This window comes from Prinia subflava, chromosome 2 (genome assembly GCF_021018805.1).
Source record: "Prinia subflava isolate CZ2003 ecotype Zambia chromosome 2, Cam_Psub_1.2, whole genome shotgun sequence".
Taxonomy (NCBI): Eukaryota; Metazoa; Chordata; class Aves; order Passeriformes; family Cisticolidae; genus Prinia; species Prinia subflava.
The window spans coordinates 67,050,986-67,069,632 of record NC_086248.1 but is presented as its reverse complement, the minus strand read 5'-3'; the positions used below and the strand labels follow the sequence as shown (position 1 = coordinate 67,069,632).

At 41.4% G+C, this 18,647-nt stretch overlaps 1 protein-coding gene across 5 annotated transcripts in view; it reads right to left on the bottom strand.

Moving 5' to 3' along the window:
* The window catches only part of SASH1 (SAM and SH3 domain containing 1), a 527,201-nt gene that overhangs the window by 26,820 nt on the left and 481,734 nt on the right, over window positions 1–18,647 (bottom strand). For 3 of the 5 annotated variants that reach the window (XM_063390359.1, XM_063390360.1, XM_063390361.1), the window contains exons 8-9: window positions 17,341–17,442; window positions 3,586–3,718 (exon numbers count right to left, since the gene is read on the bottom strand). In XM_063390359.1, the coding sequence (XP_063246429.1) occupies window positions 3,586–3,718; window positions 17,341–17,442 (235 nt within the window). The other 2 variants (XM_063390363.1, XM_063390362.1) reach the window with 2 other exon arrangements.

Here is an 18,647-nt window from a genome sequence, read left to right as displayed (position 1 = left end):
ACCCAAACAAGAGTACCTCTCAGGTCCATTTTCTCAATACCTAGTGCTCCTGTGACTGCAGAAAGGAGGATTTTTCACACAAAGTTATGGATCTGAACCCCAGGATGAAATTTAAAGTTCTGGGGTTTTGATGGGGGAAGAGGCACCAGTTTTAATCACACAGAATTTATTTAGCAGATGCAAAAATGAAGAAGTAGGTCAAACTGCAGATGTGCCAATTTCAACAGTGTCCTGGTAATGAAAGAAACACTTAGTTTTCACCAAATTTTTCCAGAAAATATTTCACAGGAATATTTTGCAACATAAGTACTGGACATGGGCCAGGTTTCTTTTTTGGGTTGGAGAGAAGTGAATAAAGAACTTGAAACTGCAATTCCTTTAAAAATTTATCATATAAGAAACATTTCTCTGGTGTTTTCTTTTGAGCAAAGTATAAGCACAGATTTTAGATGCAATAACAAGGTAAGAGTCAAAAAAAAAAGTACATATCCTCCTCAGTCTCCCTGACAAATTTCACATCATTAATAGCTATGTATCACACACACACAAATATGAGTGCATTTACTTATTGGCAAACTAAATTTCTTAAGGACCTAACTTTGCCTTCAATCTTTGATTGCTTCCACAGGCTTACAGCAGAGCCAAATTTGAACTGTTACCAAAATACCTACGGTTTACTAAACCGGCTCACTCAATAACAAGGGACACCTTTCATGATGACAGATCAGCAGCCCTGTGTAGGAGTCCTGCCTCACCTTCAGTTCACTCTGTTGGCAAAATATATTTGACACACATTTGTTGAAACCTAAGATGCTATTTTACTATGATAAAGCTCATTGAAGGAATAGTGGATCACATCTAACATGCAACTTTCACTCTTGATAATTTTTTCGGGGTAGGTCTGTAGACTGGAGTCTTGTTTTGATACCACTTTCCCTGGATTGTCCAGCTTGCTCGTCTTCCCCTCTACATCTTAATTTGAACAGAAAATAGACATTCTCCTGGGACTGAGATAAACAATTTTAGTTCACTAAGTAAATATGTTTTTAAACAGCTTGTAAAATATGCATTGTGAGTGAACACTGTAACAGATGTTATTTGGAGTGAGTCCATGACACAAAGCCATGACACAGATGTAGATGTGATGCATTTTTAAGTGCTATATAAGAATGGTGCCCAGGAATTAGGAAGTTTCAGTTATTTGGCTCACTTAGGAGCAGATTAAGACAAAATACATATGGATTCAGATATTGGCAAATTCTACTAAGTACCAGTTTGGCCAAATGTATATTCATTGTGATAACAGTGTCAGTAATAGAAATGTGGGAGAAGAATCTGAGACTAGTGTGCTTTTCTTTAAAATCTACAGGAACACATAAGGGAAATCCAGCAAAGTTGCTCTTTGTGAAGAAATTCTGGAGTAGGATTATGCAGAATCTTTCTTCCAGGAAACTGCATGTCAGTTTTCAAAATAAGTCTACTCTTACACTATACTAAAAGCTGTTAAACATTAAGGAATTTATTTAAATTTTACTGATGTTACTCAATCAAATATTATAGCCAACTCCCCAAAACCTAGTCACTTTTGATTTCACATTACTTCACATTCATAACGCAAATTCAAAGAACCATAGCAAACAGCTCAAAAATCAATCCAGTCAACTGCAGGTAACTTGGAAAAACAGACAGAAACCCCAAATCTGATCACCCTATTTTTTGTGATCTTGCACGGCCCTCTGACATATCCAATTGGGAATACAGACCTGCATTATGAGAGATTGGGATGGACAGCATTTTTGTCCAAAACGAAAGTGAAGCACTTTTAATTTGCCATATGAAAATTTGGGTATCGAATTTCCTGAAAGAAAAGTCATAGCTATCTACTGCTAAGGTAGACTTGGCTACTTAGGGGGCTTCGAGTTATACAGAAGTTATGCAGAATTAATCCACATTGTTATTTAGCAGTAACTGGTTCTGCTATCAAGTTTTCCAAGAGTGAATCTACAAAGAAACTTCAGATTGATAGAAAAAGTAGTCAGAGAAGCCTAGAGCTAGAGAAGACAGACAGCATATGGAAAAAGAAGGGAGGAGAATAAACAACTTTTTTTTTTTTTTGATAGAATTGCTAGTTCAGTGCTTTTTCTGCAGGGGGCAGGGGTGGAAAAACTCAATGGAAATAAAAACCCTGGAAGGAGTGAAGTGGAAGACTGAGGGAAAAAGGAAATAAGGAGGTAAAACACTGTAAGAGAGGATACAGAGAGCAAGACAGATACTTATAATATGCTGAAGAGAAAGTCTGGTCCAAATGCAGGAAGGCATCTGCATGTCCAGCAGCCCCTGCGCTGTCTGCTCCTGCATCTGCTCCCATCCCTGAAGCCTCCTCCTGATTTCTCCCTGCAGCTTTTCCCAGGCTCATGGAGAGAGGAGGAGGAGGTAGGACAGGCTTCTCTGAGGGCCATCTTTCCCCAGAGCAGTGGAAAAATATTCCTATTTTGTTTGTCCCATCTCAAAATCCACATTTTTGTTTCCAAGGTATCCCAGCTTTATGCTCACCGTATGAGGTGATAAAACCTTTCCAGACAGAGACAGCTGTCCATTCCAGGGCTCTAGACTGCCTGTGCCTTTCACACCAGCCAGTAACACCACCCATAATGCAGGAGAGGCAGGCTAGAACACAGATCTGCCAGCAGCTTCCTGCCACGCAAGATGCACGTGTTCTCCTGAAGTGCACTAGGAAAGAATCATAATACTGCTCAGCTCACTGCAGAGCTGAGGGGAATTGGCACACGATGCTGGGAAGGCCACCAACATAGAGAGGTGCCCACAATTCCAGTGAGGACTCAAGCACAGCAGCGCAGAGAGGCTCCTGAGGATCAGGCTCCATTAATCTGAGTGCTCACACACGCATACAGGTCATCCGGAGTTAACGCTGCAGCATGCTGTTCCCAGGGCCTGAACTCCACTTCCCTTTCCCCACCCTCCTCCTCCTCCCTTCTCTCTGTAGGGAGCAGAGCTCGTTCAGAAGCCAAATTGCAGACAGGATCCCCCAGCAGTAGAAGTCATGAGGCAGCTTCTATCCCACAAGAATATCTGATAGAGGTTCTGTATTTTTGCCACAGGGTGATGCCATGTGGTTCAACTGCACCACCAGCCAGCTGCTACCCTCCCAAAATGAGCAGGAGCTTCACCTGCGTGCCACCCAGGGCCTGGGAGGAGGGAGCAGTGTGCTAATGGCTCCACTTATCTCCTTGCTGAGCTTGTGGGGCAGCTGGCTGGGATTGCTCCCAGGCTCGTTCCCTCCCCAGCATGGGGCATAAAACATAAGCCAACTTCTAATCTCTTAATGAGGGGCTCTCCAGCACTGCTCTGAGAACACCAGATCAGCAGTAACCACATTCTAGGCTGTCACTTTCCTCCTTCAAAAGCCTAAAAATTCAGTAACCTAAGGCATGCACAACAGACAAGGCAGTTGTTCCTACCATCCCTCATGAATACTCCACCCCACCCTCCCAACCCTCCACATTCTGTCCCCTCTCAACAGAAACATGTATTCACACAAACAGTTTTAACCATGTTGCTTTTTACCTTCTGTGCTGGGTTTTTTCATTTCTTCAACTCTTATGAGTTTCTTCCTGACTCTGCGAGTAGAATTCACCAGCTTGTGCAACCTCTTAAACTTCACCGACTCCTCTGTTTCATCATCGGATTGTTCTCTTGACTGGCAAAGAAACAAAGGGAATATTAATAACGCAGTAGTTCCACGGCTTGCTCCTTCAAGTCAAGTTAACCCAGCTCATCTGCTGCGTTATGTCAATGCAGCTCTGTAACTGGTGTTATATTTTCAGCTCGGGTCAGAGAGAAACATTTAAATTACTGAGCGTTTTCTTGTTTTCTTTTTTTTCTTTTTCTGAAAGCATGACATACCATTTTGATTTCTAAATCTGTGCAACGTAAGATCCTAGGCACTGAAATGCATTCCTGCCCTTGTCTTTCTTCACATGCATTGTGTAATAACTACTTCCACGTCCTCTTCCAGTATGTTTCAGGCAGGGCTCTTTTCCAGGGTTCTTCTTACCATACCAGTTATACTCCCGTGGTTTAGCCAGTCCCTGGTGTGTCTGGCATCTCAGAACTTGCTGTTTAAACCTGGTTATAAACAGCTTTTCCAAACTGAAGCTCTGTCACTGACGACTTCTCTTTTTTTCCTCCCAGTCTTCCCAGAAAATCAAAAACAGCAGCACAAGAAAGGGATGGGAAGGAAAGGAAGGAGGAGACCTCATCTGCCTCACTCACGGACTGCCACAGCTACAAAATATTCCCTTCCTCCTCCCTGCTCCTTACACTCCTCCTGAAGGCTCTTGAGGCTGGAGTTAAGATGGACACAGCATTCCTCCAGCACTGACCAAGGGAAAACTCTGACCTTTTCAGATATACAGTGCAGTCCATATTCCCCAGCATCCCGTTTCGTTTTGCATCTGATCCAGCATGCTCAGTTCCAGCTGTTTTCCCTCAAGTATCAAACATTACAGAGACAAAAAAAAATTCCCTTCTCTGCAGCAGCAGTGACACAACAAGCTGAAACAATCCATTCCTTGTGAACGAGAAGACAACTTCGATTTTCGAGCCAGATCCAATGTTCAACGTGCTACTTCCTCTGTTTTAATCAGTTCAGAATGTGGAAGGCGGTGGGGGGAAGGGCAGGGAAGAGGAGAGGAGAGGAGGCCAGCAGGGCTCTCTGGCTTGGCCAGGACAGCCCTGGCATCCTGTGCTGCTGCACATTCCTGCACACAGCACAGGCTCCAGCTGGAGTGCGGTATGGATCGTATACCTTACTTCGTCTGCACTCACAGTCCCAGCCAATTCACAGCATTCCTAATGGTCAGCTCTAAAAACCCTCATGCAACTTCCTGTCAGTGCAGCTATCTGGGTTTCCACAGTGTGTTCATCCTTTTTTCTCCCTCTCCTTAATTAAACTTTTAAAAATAAAGATTCCCCAAGAGATGCAAGCCAAGTAAAAACAAACAAACAAAAAAAAGCCATCCCCTTCTCTTCCCACCAAAAATGCTGTCTGCTTATCTGGAGGATGAGTAAGAGAGGCCGAACATAAAAAATGCTTTCTACTTTTGTGGTGCACTTAAATACCAGGATGAGATACTACAGGCAGATGCCATGGGGCAGGACACCAATCAGCAGCTGCATTGGAATGCTTCCAAAGGCACACACAGAGCCAGGGCAGCTCTGAAAACCTACCTCCCAGGCATACACCTCACAAGGGCCCCAGAACCACACCAGAGCAAACAACAAATTTCTGCAAGGGCACTGTCCATTACCAGTTTTCCACAAACTTTGCATCACTCCAGAATAAGGAGGAATACCAAGCTGACCACATACGGCAGTAGGAATTGTCATTCTATCATCCAAGAATTGCACAAATGTGTTTATTGTGGTTACAGACTGGCTAGGTAATTAATAAACTTCCTTTGGGAAAAATAGGACTATAAAGAGTACCAGGGTTGTTTACATCAAGTAAATTAAGCAACAACATGAGCATTAATTCAGAGATTATGCCTAGGCCAACTTAGTGATATGTCAAACAAGACAGACACATTTAGATAAGATGATGAATGGATTATTGACTGTAATCAAGAAGTTCAGTCAAGACTTCTTGGGCCATTAAGTGCATCCTGGCAAGCAACCATCATGCATATTCTGCACTCAAGATATGTTTATTTTAAATGCAATTACTCTAGGGAATTGTTTTCCATCACTACTTTTTGCACACCCTCAGTTTGCAAGACTACTGTTTCTGAAACTGAGAGCTCTGTAAGACTTGGAGAACAGCTCACACCTGGTCCTCCCACCCAGGATTTCATTGAAGAATAAACAGCTAGTCCTACTTTGCTTTGTCCCACTGATATCTGATAAGGAACTGGGCCTCCTCAGGGTTATGAAGACTGAACAACAATGAAGAAACAGCTTTTACAATGTCTGACATTTGCATTCACCACGCCAAAAGCAAGTGCCAAAACAGCCTCAGCACAAGGTACTGAAATCAGTGGTGATACAGAAGGTGCTCACCATACTTCAAAATAAATAAAGCCCAATCACAATTAAGTGCCAGCTGCTTCTCCTCAATGCTAGAGGACTCCTAGTACCCTTTTGAGCTGGGGTTCTCCACAAGCAGCGACAGATCCTTTCTATCACCAGTGCTTTGCAGGTAGGTGAGAACAGATTGTGCTTTACAGGTAGATGAAAGACAGTCTCACTCCAGAAGCCTACTTCCTATCATACTAGGTAGCATGTGACAGAGAAATCTTCTACAGTGAAAAAGGATGGACAGTAAGTTTATGCAAAAAGGTCTAAAAATTGTGACTACACCAGTGGTGCTGCTCAGGAAATCTCATATCAAATAATGCAAATTCCTTGAAAATGAATGCGTTTTCAAAAAGGGTTACTCTTCACTTGCTTCCTGGTTTTGAATCAAGTTTTTAAGAAAGGCCTTGGAATTATCAAAGGTTTCCACTTTGACACATGGGAAATAGAGCTTAATGTTCCAGCTCAAGCAGTGCTTTCTTTTATAGCTAATATTAAACAGAAAACAGAAATGTAAAGCATTCAGGCCATAACCGACATATTTGGAAATCATTGAACTTTCATGCTTTGACTTCCCCAACCCACTCTACCCTCCCCTCTTTATATGGTGACAGAATTGCTTTTTTTGGTAGCTGTTCCTGACTTCAGATGGGAAAATTACCCCAATGTCCCCATAGCATGGCAGGCTGGGCAAACGGCTTCCTGGACAGCTCCAGCAGAGAGGCCTTGGCACAGGGCTTGGATGTAGGCAGCTGACAGCCCCCTCCTGCTCTGTTCCCCTTCACAGGCACTCCAGAGTGCTGCACCAGTGCAGAAGGGTAGACACGGTGTGTTATAGAGAGCATTGCAAGATGCTCAGCCAGAGGCTCTCCGGCACTGCAGGAGTCCATGCTGCACCCTGTCCACCAACGCCTCCTGGCCCCTGGCACACGGCTCTTCCACCAGGCCGAGCCTCAGTGTCCTTAATGTGCTGATGAAACAGCCAGAGCCCCTCCAGCTCCCTGCACCCCTGTGCACAGCCAAGGCAGGCCTCTCCCTGTGCCCTCAAGGGGACAACAAACAGATTTGCAGTACTGCAAATAGGAACAACTTAACTTCCATCTCCTCCGCTCCAAATTTTTCCATCCGAAAGCCCATATGGCTCAACTTTTAATTACTTTGGCTAATGCTGTATGTAGTAACTCTGTGGTGAATGCTTAAGTGTTTCATTTCTGGTTTCCAGGGCAACATTACATCAGATTGCAGACAGCTGGCTCCACAGCCCTAAACCATAGCAAATTGGCCAAAGCCGATGCACAAAACTCGCGCTGGTTGAAAGCGAGCGCGGGGCTCGGCCGGGCTGCCGGCGCGGCCCGCGGGGCCCCTTGGCGGGGCTGCCTGGGCGGAGCCGCCTCCCCGCGCCTTGGAGCAAGTGCATCCCGCATCTGCGATGCTCTCACGGTGCGGAAACCCGCCAGCTCGGAGAGCTTGGCTGCACAAACGCGCCGAGGGCTGCAGGGAAACAGGGAATTTATTAACAGCATCTGGAAATCCCAAGAACTGCATGCACAGGACTGCAGCCACCACGTACCACACGGCTGGAAAGCTACAGAGAGGCCGTAGCCACTGCCCAGCTTTTCACTGCAAACAAATGTGGCCACAAACAATGAAGATGGTCTCAAATCCAGAAGAAATAAATCTCCTGTGCCAGCTCTCACCTCCCTTCACCTTGGAAAACTCCCTACTTGTGCACCTCCAAAGGCCACGCTTTGCATCACCTCATATGTAAGATCAAAGTAAAGAGCTTTACTTTCAGGAACAAATAGGAAATTAGCAGATGTTCTCTGGCAATCTAGGAGCTCTCGACAGTTCTGCTCCTGGCACTCTTTTCACTTTTTCTCCTGCTTTTCTCACGCAGACTCTTTGCTGCTGCTTGCTCGGGAGGCAGGCACACGCCTTGCTCTGCTGCTCTCTAACATCCAGCCCACTTCACACGCCACAGAAATAACAATCTTAACCTCCCTCTTTGAATTAGTGCTTCACAGAGAGAGAGGGAGAGTGAGAGACAGAGAACTAACATTTTTATTAGCGTTCTTGGAATTAATTGGCAAAATGTAAACCAGAAGTAAGTAGCTGGCTTTCGACAGGACTATGTTTGGAAACACTTCAGGGTTATAGCAGCAGCCCTTAAAAAACAGGCAAAGCTTGGTAGCCATGTCCCAATAAAAATTTGCAAGAAACACTAGGACAACATTCAGTTAAAGCTATCATAACTGATTAATTTGCTTCAGCTCCAGAGAAAACCCCAAGCATATTTGACTTTTACATGAGCCGTGTGAAGCCATTTAGAGAGATGTTATAATTTTACAGTTCACTTTATGCCCAGTAACAGTTCAGCTCCAAACTGAAATCTCTAGGAAACCTTCCGTCTAAGAAAAAAGGAAATCTTTTAATACCTGATTAAACTTAAACTGCAATTCTTTTCATTATCAGACAATTTCTGTTCAGCAAAGTGGGGAAAAAAATCACGTTTAGATTCACAGACACATCACATTACATCCCCCAGCCCTGGCTAGGTCACCTCAGAACTACATGCTCTATAGTAAATGCAAAGAGATTTTGCTATTCCCTTCAGGAGATGTGGCTACACGTGTCCTTTCTTCTTTCTAACAGGCTTTCCATATGCCAAAAATCCCAACCATTCTAACTTTAAAAAGTTTTTTATTAAAGATGCCTGGAAAAAGTCAGAGACAGGAAAATAGGACAGAAAAGAACTTAAAAGCCCAAGGAAAGGAAAAGGAAAACTGAGAAAAGCTATGCATGCTGTGCTGTGCCTAAGAATAACCACAAAAGCCTTTTCTCTTTCTCCCTCTCTGAAACAGGAGGCACATCCTCTCCACATCATGCTACATGCTCAGTGACTTACCAGCTTCGGCATTTATAGGCCTAAAGCTCAGTTTCGAGTATTTTCCCCCGAGTCCTCAACCGCTGTCAGCTTTGTAACCCTAAAGTTTAGGAGCAGACACTTCTTCTTAAGTATGGAATTTGCTGTGAATCCTGCACACAAAATGCCTCTTCTCTCGAGTTACATTATCAGACACCAAACTGGCTCTGATTCCAGTGCTGAATATGTAAAGAAGAAAAAAGCGTGATGCTGGACTCAATTAGCTGTTTTCTGCTCTCTGATTGATTCCCCTAGTTACTCGCTAGCTGCATAACTTGCAAGAAAGGCATAAGTCATCAGCTCTAAGCAAACCTTCTATTCACCACAAGGAAAAAAGGGAGTGTTGTACATGGCAAACAATCCCTGTTTTCACTGATGAAGGCTTGCTGACCTCTTGCTGGCCTCCAGTTCCTTAATTACTGTCTATGGAATTTCAGTGAAAGAAAAAATACAGAGAATCTCTGCAAAGCCAGGACGAAGAGTGACCCTCAAACACCACCACTAGAGTGGAGGCTGTCTCCATAGGAAATATAACTTAAGCCCTTTACCAAGCTTTTTTTTATTTTCTCTTTTTTAATTCTTTTGACAAAAATCCCTGGAGAATTTCCCCTTATAAAGGGCTAATTTGAAAGAAAAATAAACCTTGCTTACACGTTTTTTAACTTGGTGAACTTGGATACTTTCTTTGATCTTTCTCCTCAGTTTCAGTGCTAGAAAAGAACATAAATGAGAACTGGAAAGGGAAATGCTGGTTCAGAAGTGTTGGCTTTATGAAGTATTTTAGTATGACTTTCAACTTCTCTGCCTAGGCTGGGCTCTGATCTCCCTTCCTAATTAACAGACTCTGAGATGCTCAAGCAAATTGGCATTCCTTTTACAGGCAACCACACCTTATCCCAAACCTTGCAAAAAATCCAGAATTCGGACATTTCTTCTCACAGCACAAGAAAACAAGGACCAAAACTGCTGCTTATTGGGAACACTGCTATCCAGGGGTGGAAAGCAGTAGCAAAGGCGTGCCACAACAGCAACCTCTCTAGGGCAGGGAAGATTCCTCTTTATCAGGACCACACTATCAGTGGCCTGTTAATCTGGATTCACTGCAAATCAATCACATCATGAAATCATAGCGGGACTAAACATCTATTTCCTTTGATGACTGGCTGATTTGAATGAGCCCCTCCCAGTCAAATAGCCTTTTTTAATTTCTCCAGCTTTGTACTAGTGACTGTACACAGCTTTTCTACTCCCTAGTGGTCATGTAAACTAGATTTACTAGTGTGCTGTAACTGGGTTCTTACCCTTGAATTATTTCAGCCCCAAAACTCTGATGTAAAGCCCTATGGAAAATTCTAAGCCTCAGATAAAACCAGCTAGTGTTCTCCAGTTTCAATAACATACAAGCCCACATCAAGTGAAACATGACAGCAACTTCCTTGAAATATATCCCAGATTCCCTTAAAAGTTCATGGCCATGAGTGAAACTGATCTAAGTCTAGGGCTTTGCAACTTGAGTTTGCAAAGTTTTGGGTTTCATTAAGAAAGCTTCACAAACCTCTAATCCTTGCAGAGGCTGTTTACAGAAAACTGCATGAAACTAAAACGTGATAATCTGCATCATATCCTGAAGTTACAAATAACGGCCTCCAAAATTTTAAAGAAAATTAACAGAGGTCATGAATATTTTCTTCACCAAGCGCATGAATTACAAGGGCTGTGCAAGTCTAAAATGTGCAGAGTCAGCCCCCATAGGTAACCGTGTCTGGGTTTGGTCTGTGATTACTTGTAAGAAAATCAAAGGAGTATCCCACGGCTACTTTGGTGAGAGATATATTACACATTAGCTGGTGACGACACTGCTTGCTGAAATTAGTGGGAAATATTTGTCATAAGTAACAAGAGCATAAAAGTTTAATTCTCCCAGGAGGTCTGTCTTGATACAAGAATAGCTGCTTAGGCAAATTCCTAGCTGTTAACTGTTTCCAGGTTTTAGTTTAATTTTGAGAAGCACATTGCAGACATTTGTATCTGCAAGCCAGACACAGTTCCTCATGGCAAAGTGCTTCCCTCACTGATTAGCATAATTAATTTTCATGACATTACAATTCATGTACCACTTGTCATAGGTATACGTAGCAGAATGAAGCTCTGTATTACATTACTCTGTACTTGCTCATTTCAGAGAAACATATTCATATCAGAGAAACAAAGGAAAGGAATGAGAGCCCTTTAGTGAAGGCTGTAGTAACTTCAATTACATTCTTATAGTACTTTCAAACAATCAGGCTGTTACTGTTGCCATCCAAAGCATGAGGAGGGAAACACCAGCATCAGGGAAGGGACACACATGGTAACCAATGAGAGGGCAATTAAAATTTTCTGTTGTACCACAAGTAAAGATTATTCAGCCTGTGTCTGCCAAATAGGGCAGTGAAACACATGGCTTTTGAGATTCCTAATTCTTGATCTGAGCAAAGCTTTGTTCTAATATAATAGGCTTGGTCTCAGAAAAGACGAGGGCAGGGAAACCACATTATGGATTACAGCATCTCCTGCTGGCTGATGCATTGAGAAGAGGAAAAAGCTGGTATCACCCCCTCACCTTTTTGTAGTAAGGCAGAAAAATTAGGCAACTGCCAAAAGGGAAAAACAGTGTAAACAAGTGAACTTGTATGTCTGAATAAATATTAAATTAATCTGCCTTCCCATCTCCCAAACTCCTCAAACACATGGCCAAACATTTTGCAATAAAGTAAGTCAGTAGGACTTGTCTGAATGCAGGCAAACAGAAGTGGTTATGAACACGCCTAACTGCAGCCACTACTTGGGTGTTACTGTAAGCTCTGAGTCATGACAGAAGGAAGATTTTTCTCAGAGACTTTACAACAGAGTAACTACAGGAGAAACTCCTGCAGAGAGCAGGAGGTTTACTTGGGCTGCATCAGCTGCTCGGTATAGTCCTGTGATGTCAATGTCTTATTCTGAATAATTTGCAGCAGTTTCTCTTGCAACTTTTGAAGAGTTCTGGAAAATTTCAGAAAAAGAGGTAAAAAACTCCTTAGAGTATTCTTTAAAATCAAATACAAACAGATCACTGGCCTCTGTCTTTGCTATCATCACTCCCCAGCACTGACCCTACTTTGGGTTGTGTCAAGGGAACTGTAGTGAGGACTTGTGCTTCTCTCATGAAGGTTTTGTGTTACTGTATCCATGGGAATTCCTGCTCTTATGCACAGATAGAGAGAGGGGAAAGATCGTAACAAAATATACTGTAATTCTTGTGCTACCAGCTTTCACCAAGAGGTGCTGGACACTGTCCCTGTGCCCAGTGGAAAAGGAGGGCAGCCAATGCTTCCCAGGACAGGTCCCTGTGACAGGCACATAGCGTGGGAATTCAGCACAACCATTTTGAAGCACGTCTTATTATGGGTTCTTTTTCATCATAACTGTTACTAAGCACTGACAGTATCACAGGAATTTGGGTAGTAATAATAAATACACCATCCAATACAACCAGGCACATCGGTGCCTCTCAGGAAATCTTAACAGAAATTGGGTCACTAGATTCTTTGGAGCAAAGAATCTAGTGCTGCATTCATTCACAGCCATGCTCAGCAGCAGCTTCCCTCTGTTGCTTGAAATAGCATGCAGGGCCTGGAGACAGCAACAACTTCTTCTAGAAGAACTAAAACACAGAAACATCCTCTTCTACCCTTTAGCCTTTCATGGAAAAGAATCCTTACCAAAAATGGTGAGTCCTGGGATAACAGCAAACCAGGGCTAACTTCAAAATACTCACATTGCTTCAAATTAAACACTACTGTTTAAAGGAAAACAAACCTCATCATACCCTAGTCCCCATAGGTACTCAATGCTGATTCCCAAGATACACTGACTCTGAGCTTATCTCTAACAAATTAAACTGACTATACCAAAATAAGGACTTTTTACCTGTTTACACTAACAGTCCTGTATTATGAACAATAATGTTAACCAATGGTTAAAATTTTTAAGAATCCATCACTTCTATGAATAAAAATCAAATAAAAAATAGCTGTATTTAGAAAGCATCCACATACTAAAATACAGCAGAACCCTGAATAGTGGTTTTGTTGTAATTATGCTTAGATTTACTCTTGAGGTAATTGGTGCTACAGAAGTTATACTTTCATTATTTCTTTTCTTCCTATTCTTCACACTTACCAAACAACACAATAATGACTGCCATGAGTCAGAGATAATTATAGCAGACAATCTTTTGTCAGAGTCAGGTTTGTACCATGGGTAACACAATCCTCATTCAACAGCTTCAGCACCTCTGAGACTAAAATGAATACAAGTCAAAGTCCATTCTCATCTGTTACTTTGCCTTTGATGCCTGTACCAGACACACACACACAAAAAAGATCTACAGAAGACAGAAAAGAGAGACAACACAGGTGGGAACTGTTCCCAGCCTCACAGTAGATGCAGATGTGCACAGCACACTCACAGGCCTGCACCACTGCGGCCACTCTCCCCAGAGAAAACAAATGGGTGCCAGTTTCCTACTGGTAATGTAATGATCCTGGGAAAACAAGTGTTGGGAGGGCAGGGCTGTAAAACAGCACTGCAGGCCCCCCACTGCCCATGTGTGGGCCATATTGTTGGAGGGAGATGCTGCTTATGTTTTCCCCAGTCATAAATATTATCCTTTCTCCTGGGGCTGCTAAGGCACATCTGGCGGGGGGGTGATGTCAGACAAGCACGGCACAGCTCACTGTGGCACCTTTCAAATGAAGGCCAGCTACACTACCTGGAAGTTTGCTGGATGGCTGAGCATTACCTGCTGATCGAAACCAAAATACAGAAGATGAGACCAACAAACCAGTTTAGTCCAGAGATAATTACAACTTCATTTAACCTGCATCTACAGAAACTGTCAGTGAAGTTAATTAGTGGTTTGTGTCAGTGTCAGCACACGTACGATACACACTCTGTCACAAGCTCTCTCGTGCTTCTCTCCATTCTCCCACTCTGGCATGAAACATGGCAACTGGTACAATTCATGGTCTTTAGCAGAGGGCACGGCAAAGAAACCGACTGACACACTGCACATAGTGACTTCTCCTCCTGCTGGTCTCCAAGCTGGGCTGGAGCCATACAGCAAGGGCTCTGGGGATGAAGCAGCCCTATTTTAGATGAACTGAGCATGTCAGCCCCTAAAAGTTATCAAATGCTCTTCTATCTCTAAGAAGCATAAAAGGCACCTCAGTGTAAAGAAGGAATGTGATACAATTTTGAAGTCCTCTCTTTCCCTGGACTTTCTGACTCCTGAGGACAAATAGGGCCTTATCTACAATCCAGAAAGGGATCCATTTGTAATCTGCACCTGCTTTACATCCCAGTACTTGGCACAAGGCAATGAAAGCTTGTCTAGTGTTACTGTGAACTGCCTTCATTGCAACAGAGATGAAACATAAATATTCAGAAATAAATTTGTAAGAAAATGATGAGGCTTTATAGCTTTAGGTTTTAGAGCTTTGATACAGCTGAATAAAAACAGTTTCAACTGCATCCCCTCATTAGCAAATAAAGAACACACATATATTGCTGAAACAAGGGGACCACAGTAGTGAGATTGAAAGCTAAAAACTGCTTTAAAGTAGCAAAGAACCAGTCACCTACCAACTTGGCAAAGCTTTTGTTTGTTTGTTTGTTTCTAACAACAAACAAACAGGACATACAATTAACAGCACAGCAATGACACGGGGCTGCCTCCCTTGGGATGCTGACCTTTCTACTCCTCACCCCTTTGTGATTCATCTTTAGGGTTTAGTTTTATCAACGATATGAAAAGCAAATTTCCATTTCCTGGTGCAGTAATTTTAAAGAGAACCTGGAAAACAGAATCCTCAATCTTTAAAATGACAATCTCTAAATCAACACCAGTTATGTTAGTCACAAAAACATGACAGCTGTAAAAGCTTTTTTTAAAAAGTGGTCTTTTCCTAAAAAGGGAAACAATAATTAATGATATATGCACTTTAGATATTATTTGTATGCTGTGGGCAGAGCTAACTTAAAAGGAAAGGATTACTTAAAACCTTAGAACACTTCAGACATTCTGCCTTCATTCTTAGATTCTCTCATTGCCTAGATTCTAACTTGTTTTCATTTTGTTTACAAAATGATCACATTGTTTCATTAAAAACTGCCTAGTAACAACTTGGCTGTGAGACTGAAAAATAAATAAATAAAATTTAAAAGCAAACAGAACCAGAAAAACTATTGCCCAAGGACTTCAAATTCAAACCAGAAATGTTTATTTCAGGGACTTGATTTCTAATGACTTTCTGAGTATAAGTATAAGGCAGTGGGCTACCTGAAAGTGTGTTTTTAGTATAAGGAAAACTATCTTTGCATCATGGCCTATATGAGTGGGGTAATTGTAAGTTGAGGTTCCAAATAAGCAGAGTATAAATCTCACAAATGGCACTGAACCTCAAACCCTTCGGGAAAGAAAGGGCTTGAAAACAGAATCATCTTTGCACGTCTCAAAAGCTGGTCATCTCAGATTAGTAGAGAGGCCCTTTGGCAAAAAAGTCTGAGTGAACACATATCCTATCTCTAGACATATCTGATACTTTTCATTGTTTGTTTTTCCCTTTTGTCAATTACAGCCCAAAGTCTTTCACCCCAGTTAACCTCAGTTTCATTCTTGTCCACAAAAAAAAAGTCAAGCTGAGTTTTGTTCTAACATGAGGTTTCATTTCTGCAGATGATTCTCTTTTCCCTGGAAGGGAAGCAGTTTCACAGCTTCTGTTAAAGGCAACCAGGACAAAAACCAGGAGTGAGGACAAAAATCTTGAGAATTATCTACAGTGACTGAAAAGAGATTCCCCACTGAAGTTAGCAGAAAGCTGGTTCAAATCCTACCAGAACAGCAGAGAGAGGCAACCAAGCTCTTGGTTCAAAGTGCAAAGATGGCTTAGGAAAACAATTTTAGAGAAAAGGTGCCAAGTCATTCCATTAGGGCAGAAATACTGGATCATGTTCAGTCCTCAGAGATACACACAGCTTTCAGTAATTCAACACAAGCGTAAAGCACTATCAGAAGATTTAAGAGAGAAATTCAGTATCCTTCTGAGATCTGACCATGGAAAATGAGAGTTTTGAGGGGCTTAGGCTATAGGTACCCTGGACAAAAGCCTTTAAAGAAGGGAAAGTTCAAGCTATAAACACTGATGAGGAAAAGATCAAGACATCTTTCAGCTGGCTAAATAATCAGTTCATGAGAGTCAGGATCCTTCCTTCTCTATTCCTTGCAGATTTTTGATATATCAGAACAGAGTATAAGGCAACATCCGTTCCCCTCTGCTCCAATGTAACTAAAGATGGGCATATTTTTTGAACACAAACAACAAAATCTTTCTCTACCACCAAATATGTTAAACATCTCATAAAATGACATTGCATTCCTTTATTCTTTTAGGAAAGGAGGAGCTAACTGGCTGCTGCAGTTAGCAGGAAATTCCATTGACAATAAAATAAATAAATCAACCAATGGTCTGAAAAGCCTATGATTCAATTATATGGGCTACAAAGAGCTTGAATTTGACAGTCAAATGTGTTCTTCTCCAAGATTTATCTGTGAACTTCCACTTAGAGAATTGAAGTGGAATAAACTACTCAGTGAAAATGAAGATATCTGAAAGAAAAAATTAATTAATTCAGTATGGCGTAACACAAAGACTGTCTGGTGCCCACAAAAACAACAGAAGTTAAACGGCTCAGAAGCACAAAAAAAAAAAAAAAGGGAGGAAAGCTGCCTTACTGCTTATGGATCTGACAAAAGCCACAAACTTTGGGCTATGAGTTTGCAAATACAGAGACTGAGGTGTTTGAAGGCAGTAGCCAGCTAGGACTTAGGCAGATCCTCATCTAGAATGTATCAACAAGGGCTAAAAAAAGCCTGAGAAACTCTACTGGTGCATCAACAACTTCCCTCTAAATGACCTAAAAGCTCTTTTCTGTGTATTTTGAAACAAGGGGATTTTTGCCTGGGACAACTTGTGTTTCAAAAGCTCAGTGACAAAGGGGTGAGTTAAAAATAAATAAAAAGAGAGATAATACAGTAAGACTGTTGAAGTCTATGACAACAGATTTTGAAGATTAAAAATGCAAGTTAAAGATTCTCTGCAGACAGAACAGAGCATCACAAAGTCAGTGAAACATCTGCTATTAAGGAAATAGCCAGGTAAATCAGGATATTTCAGTACTTCAATGAAAGAATTTAAATATTAAATGACATTGGGAGCTATATCACAATGACAGGTACTTACATTACAATTGGAAGACCCATCAAGTGTTGAGTAAGAACCATCAGGCCATTCTGTAGCATCTACAGTGCTCGACTGCCTGTGCTGGGCTTCATACTCTTTCAGCTGAAATTTGAAAAGACAGAAAGAACATTCTCCAGTGACAAGAAGAGATTAATCTTCATTAAAATAGCAAGAGTTAATGTAATTTCTTTTTTTTTCCCTGTATCATTGTGGAACGGGGAAAATCTGAACTTTTCCACTGCATGCCTCACTTAATCAAAATAAATTGTCCAACAATCAGAAGTTTTAAAAATGCGGGGTTTTTTTCTTAGAAGGAAATGATCTGTAAATACTGAAATTTGATGACCTGTTGTTGGTAAAACATAAATTACACGTCCCTGTCTCAGAGGCAGAGTTTACAGTGGACAGACTAAATCACAATGACCTGCCAATTTCCTTCATAAAGATAATGATCTGCAGTAAAGACTAGGAACCATCCTTTTGTAAAAAAAAAAAAATATCTCTCTCATTTTTCAAAGAAGGGCTTCAGACAAAACCAATACTACAGGAATCAAAGTGTTGTAAGGATCAAAACCTGATTTTTTTATAAATAAAGGCTGTTGCTAGTAGGTCAGACCACTAGAGGGAAACTCTACCAGTCCATATATGAACTATCAGATTAGGTACAACCCCATCACTCCACAAAACTTGAACAGCAGAAAAGAAAACGAATTCCCAATATTCCAACACAATAATTTAAAAATCTTGCATTTTTTCATTATGTGATTTCTTGCAAAGCAGTATTTTCTTCAGGAAATAACATAAATTTATATTCTACAATAAGCTATTTTACAGTGTATTATGTCAGTAAATGTATTTATCTGACTGCCAACCGATTGAAATGATGTTTTCTCTAAAGAAGCCCATACAGAACATCCTGTGTTCAATCACAATATTTTACACAAAGGTTGTGTTGAAGTTTTAACCCTCTTTTGGCTCCTGAGCAATTAAAACCTCAGCCTTATTGCTGCACAAATGCAATATTTATAGTTATTTTTCTTGTGGGTTATTAACATTTAGAGTTTGTAAAGAAACACTTGTGACAGCCACCCCACTTATAAAAAAAAAAATCTGTGTTGTACATCTGACACAATGTCATATGCAAAAAACTGGCTGAATATGTTTTCTTGAACATTATTAAAGTAAAACATCACCTTTTTGGCTAAGAAATAAGCAGAAAAAATTTTAGCTTAAAGGAAAAAAGTAAGAAATATATGTGTTCTGAATCGAGTAAGGCAAGCTCAGCAAAACCTGAAGCATTTCTATTA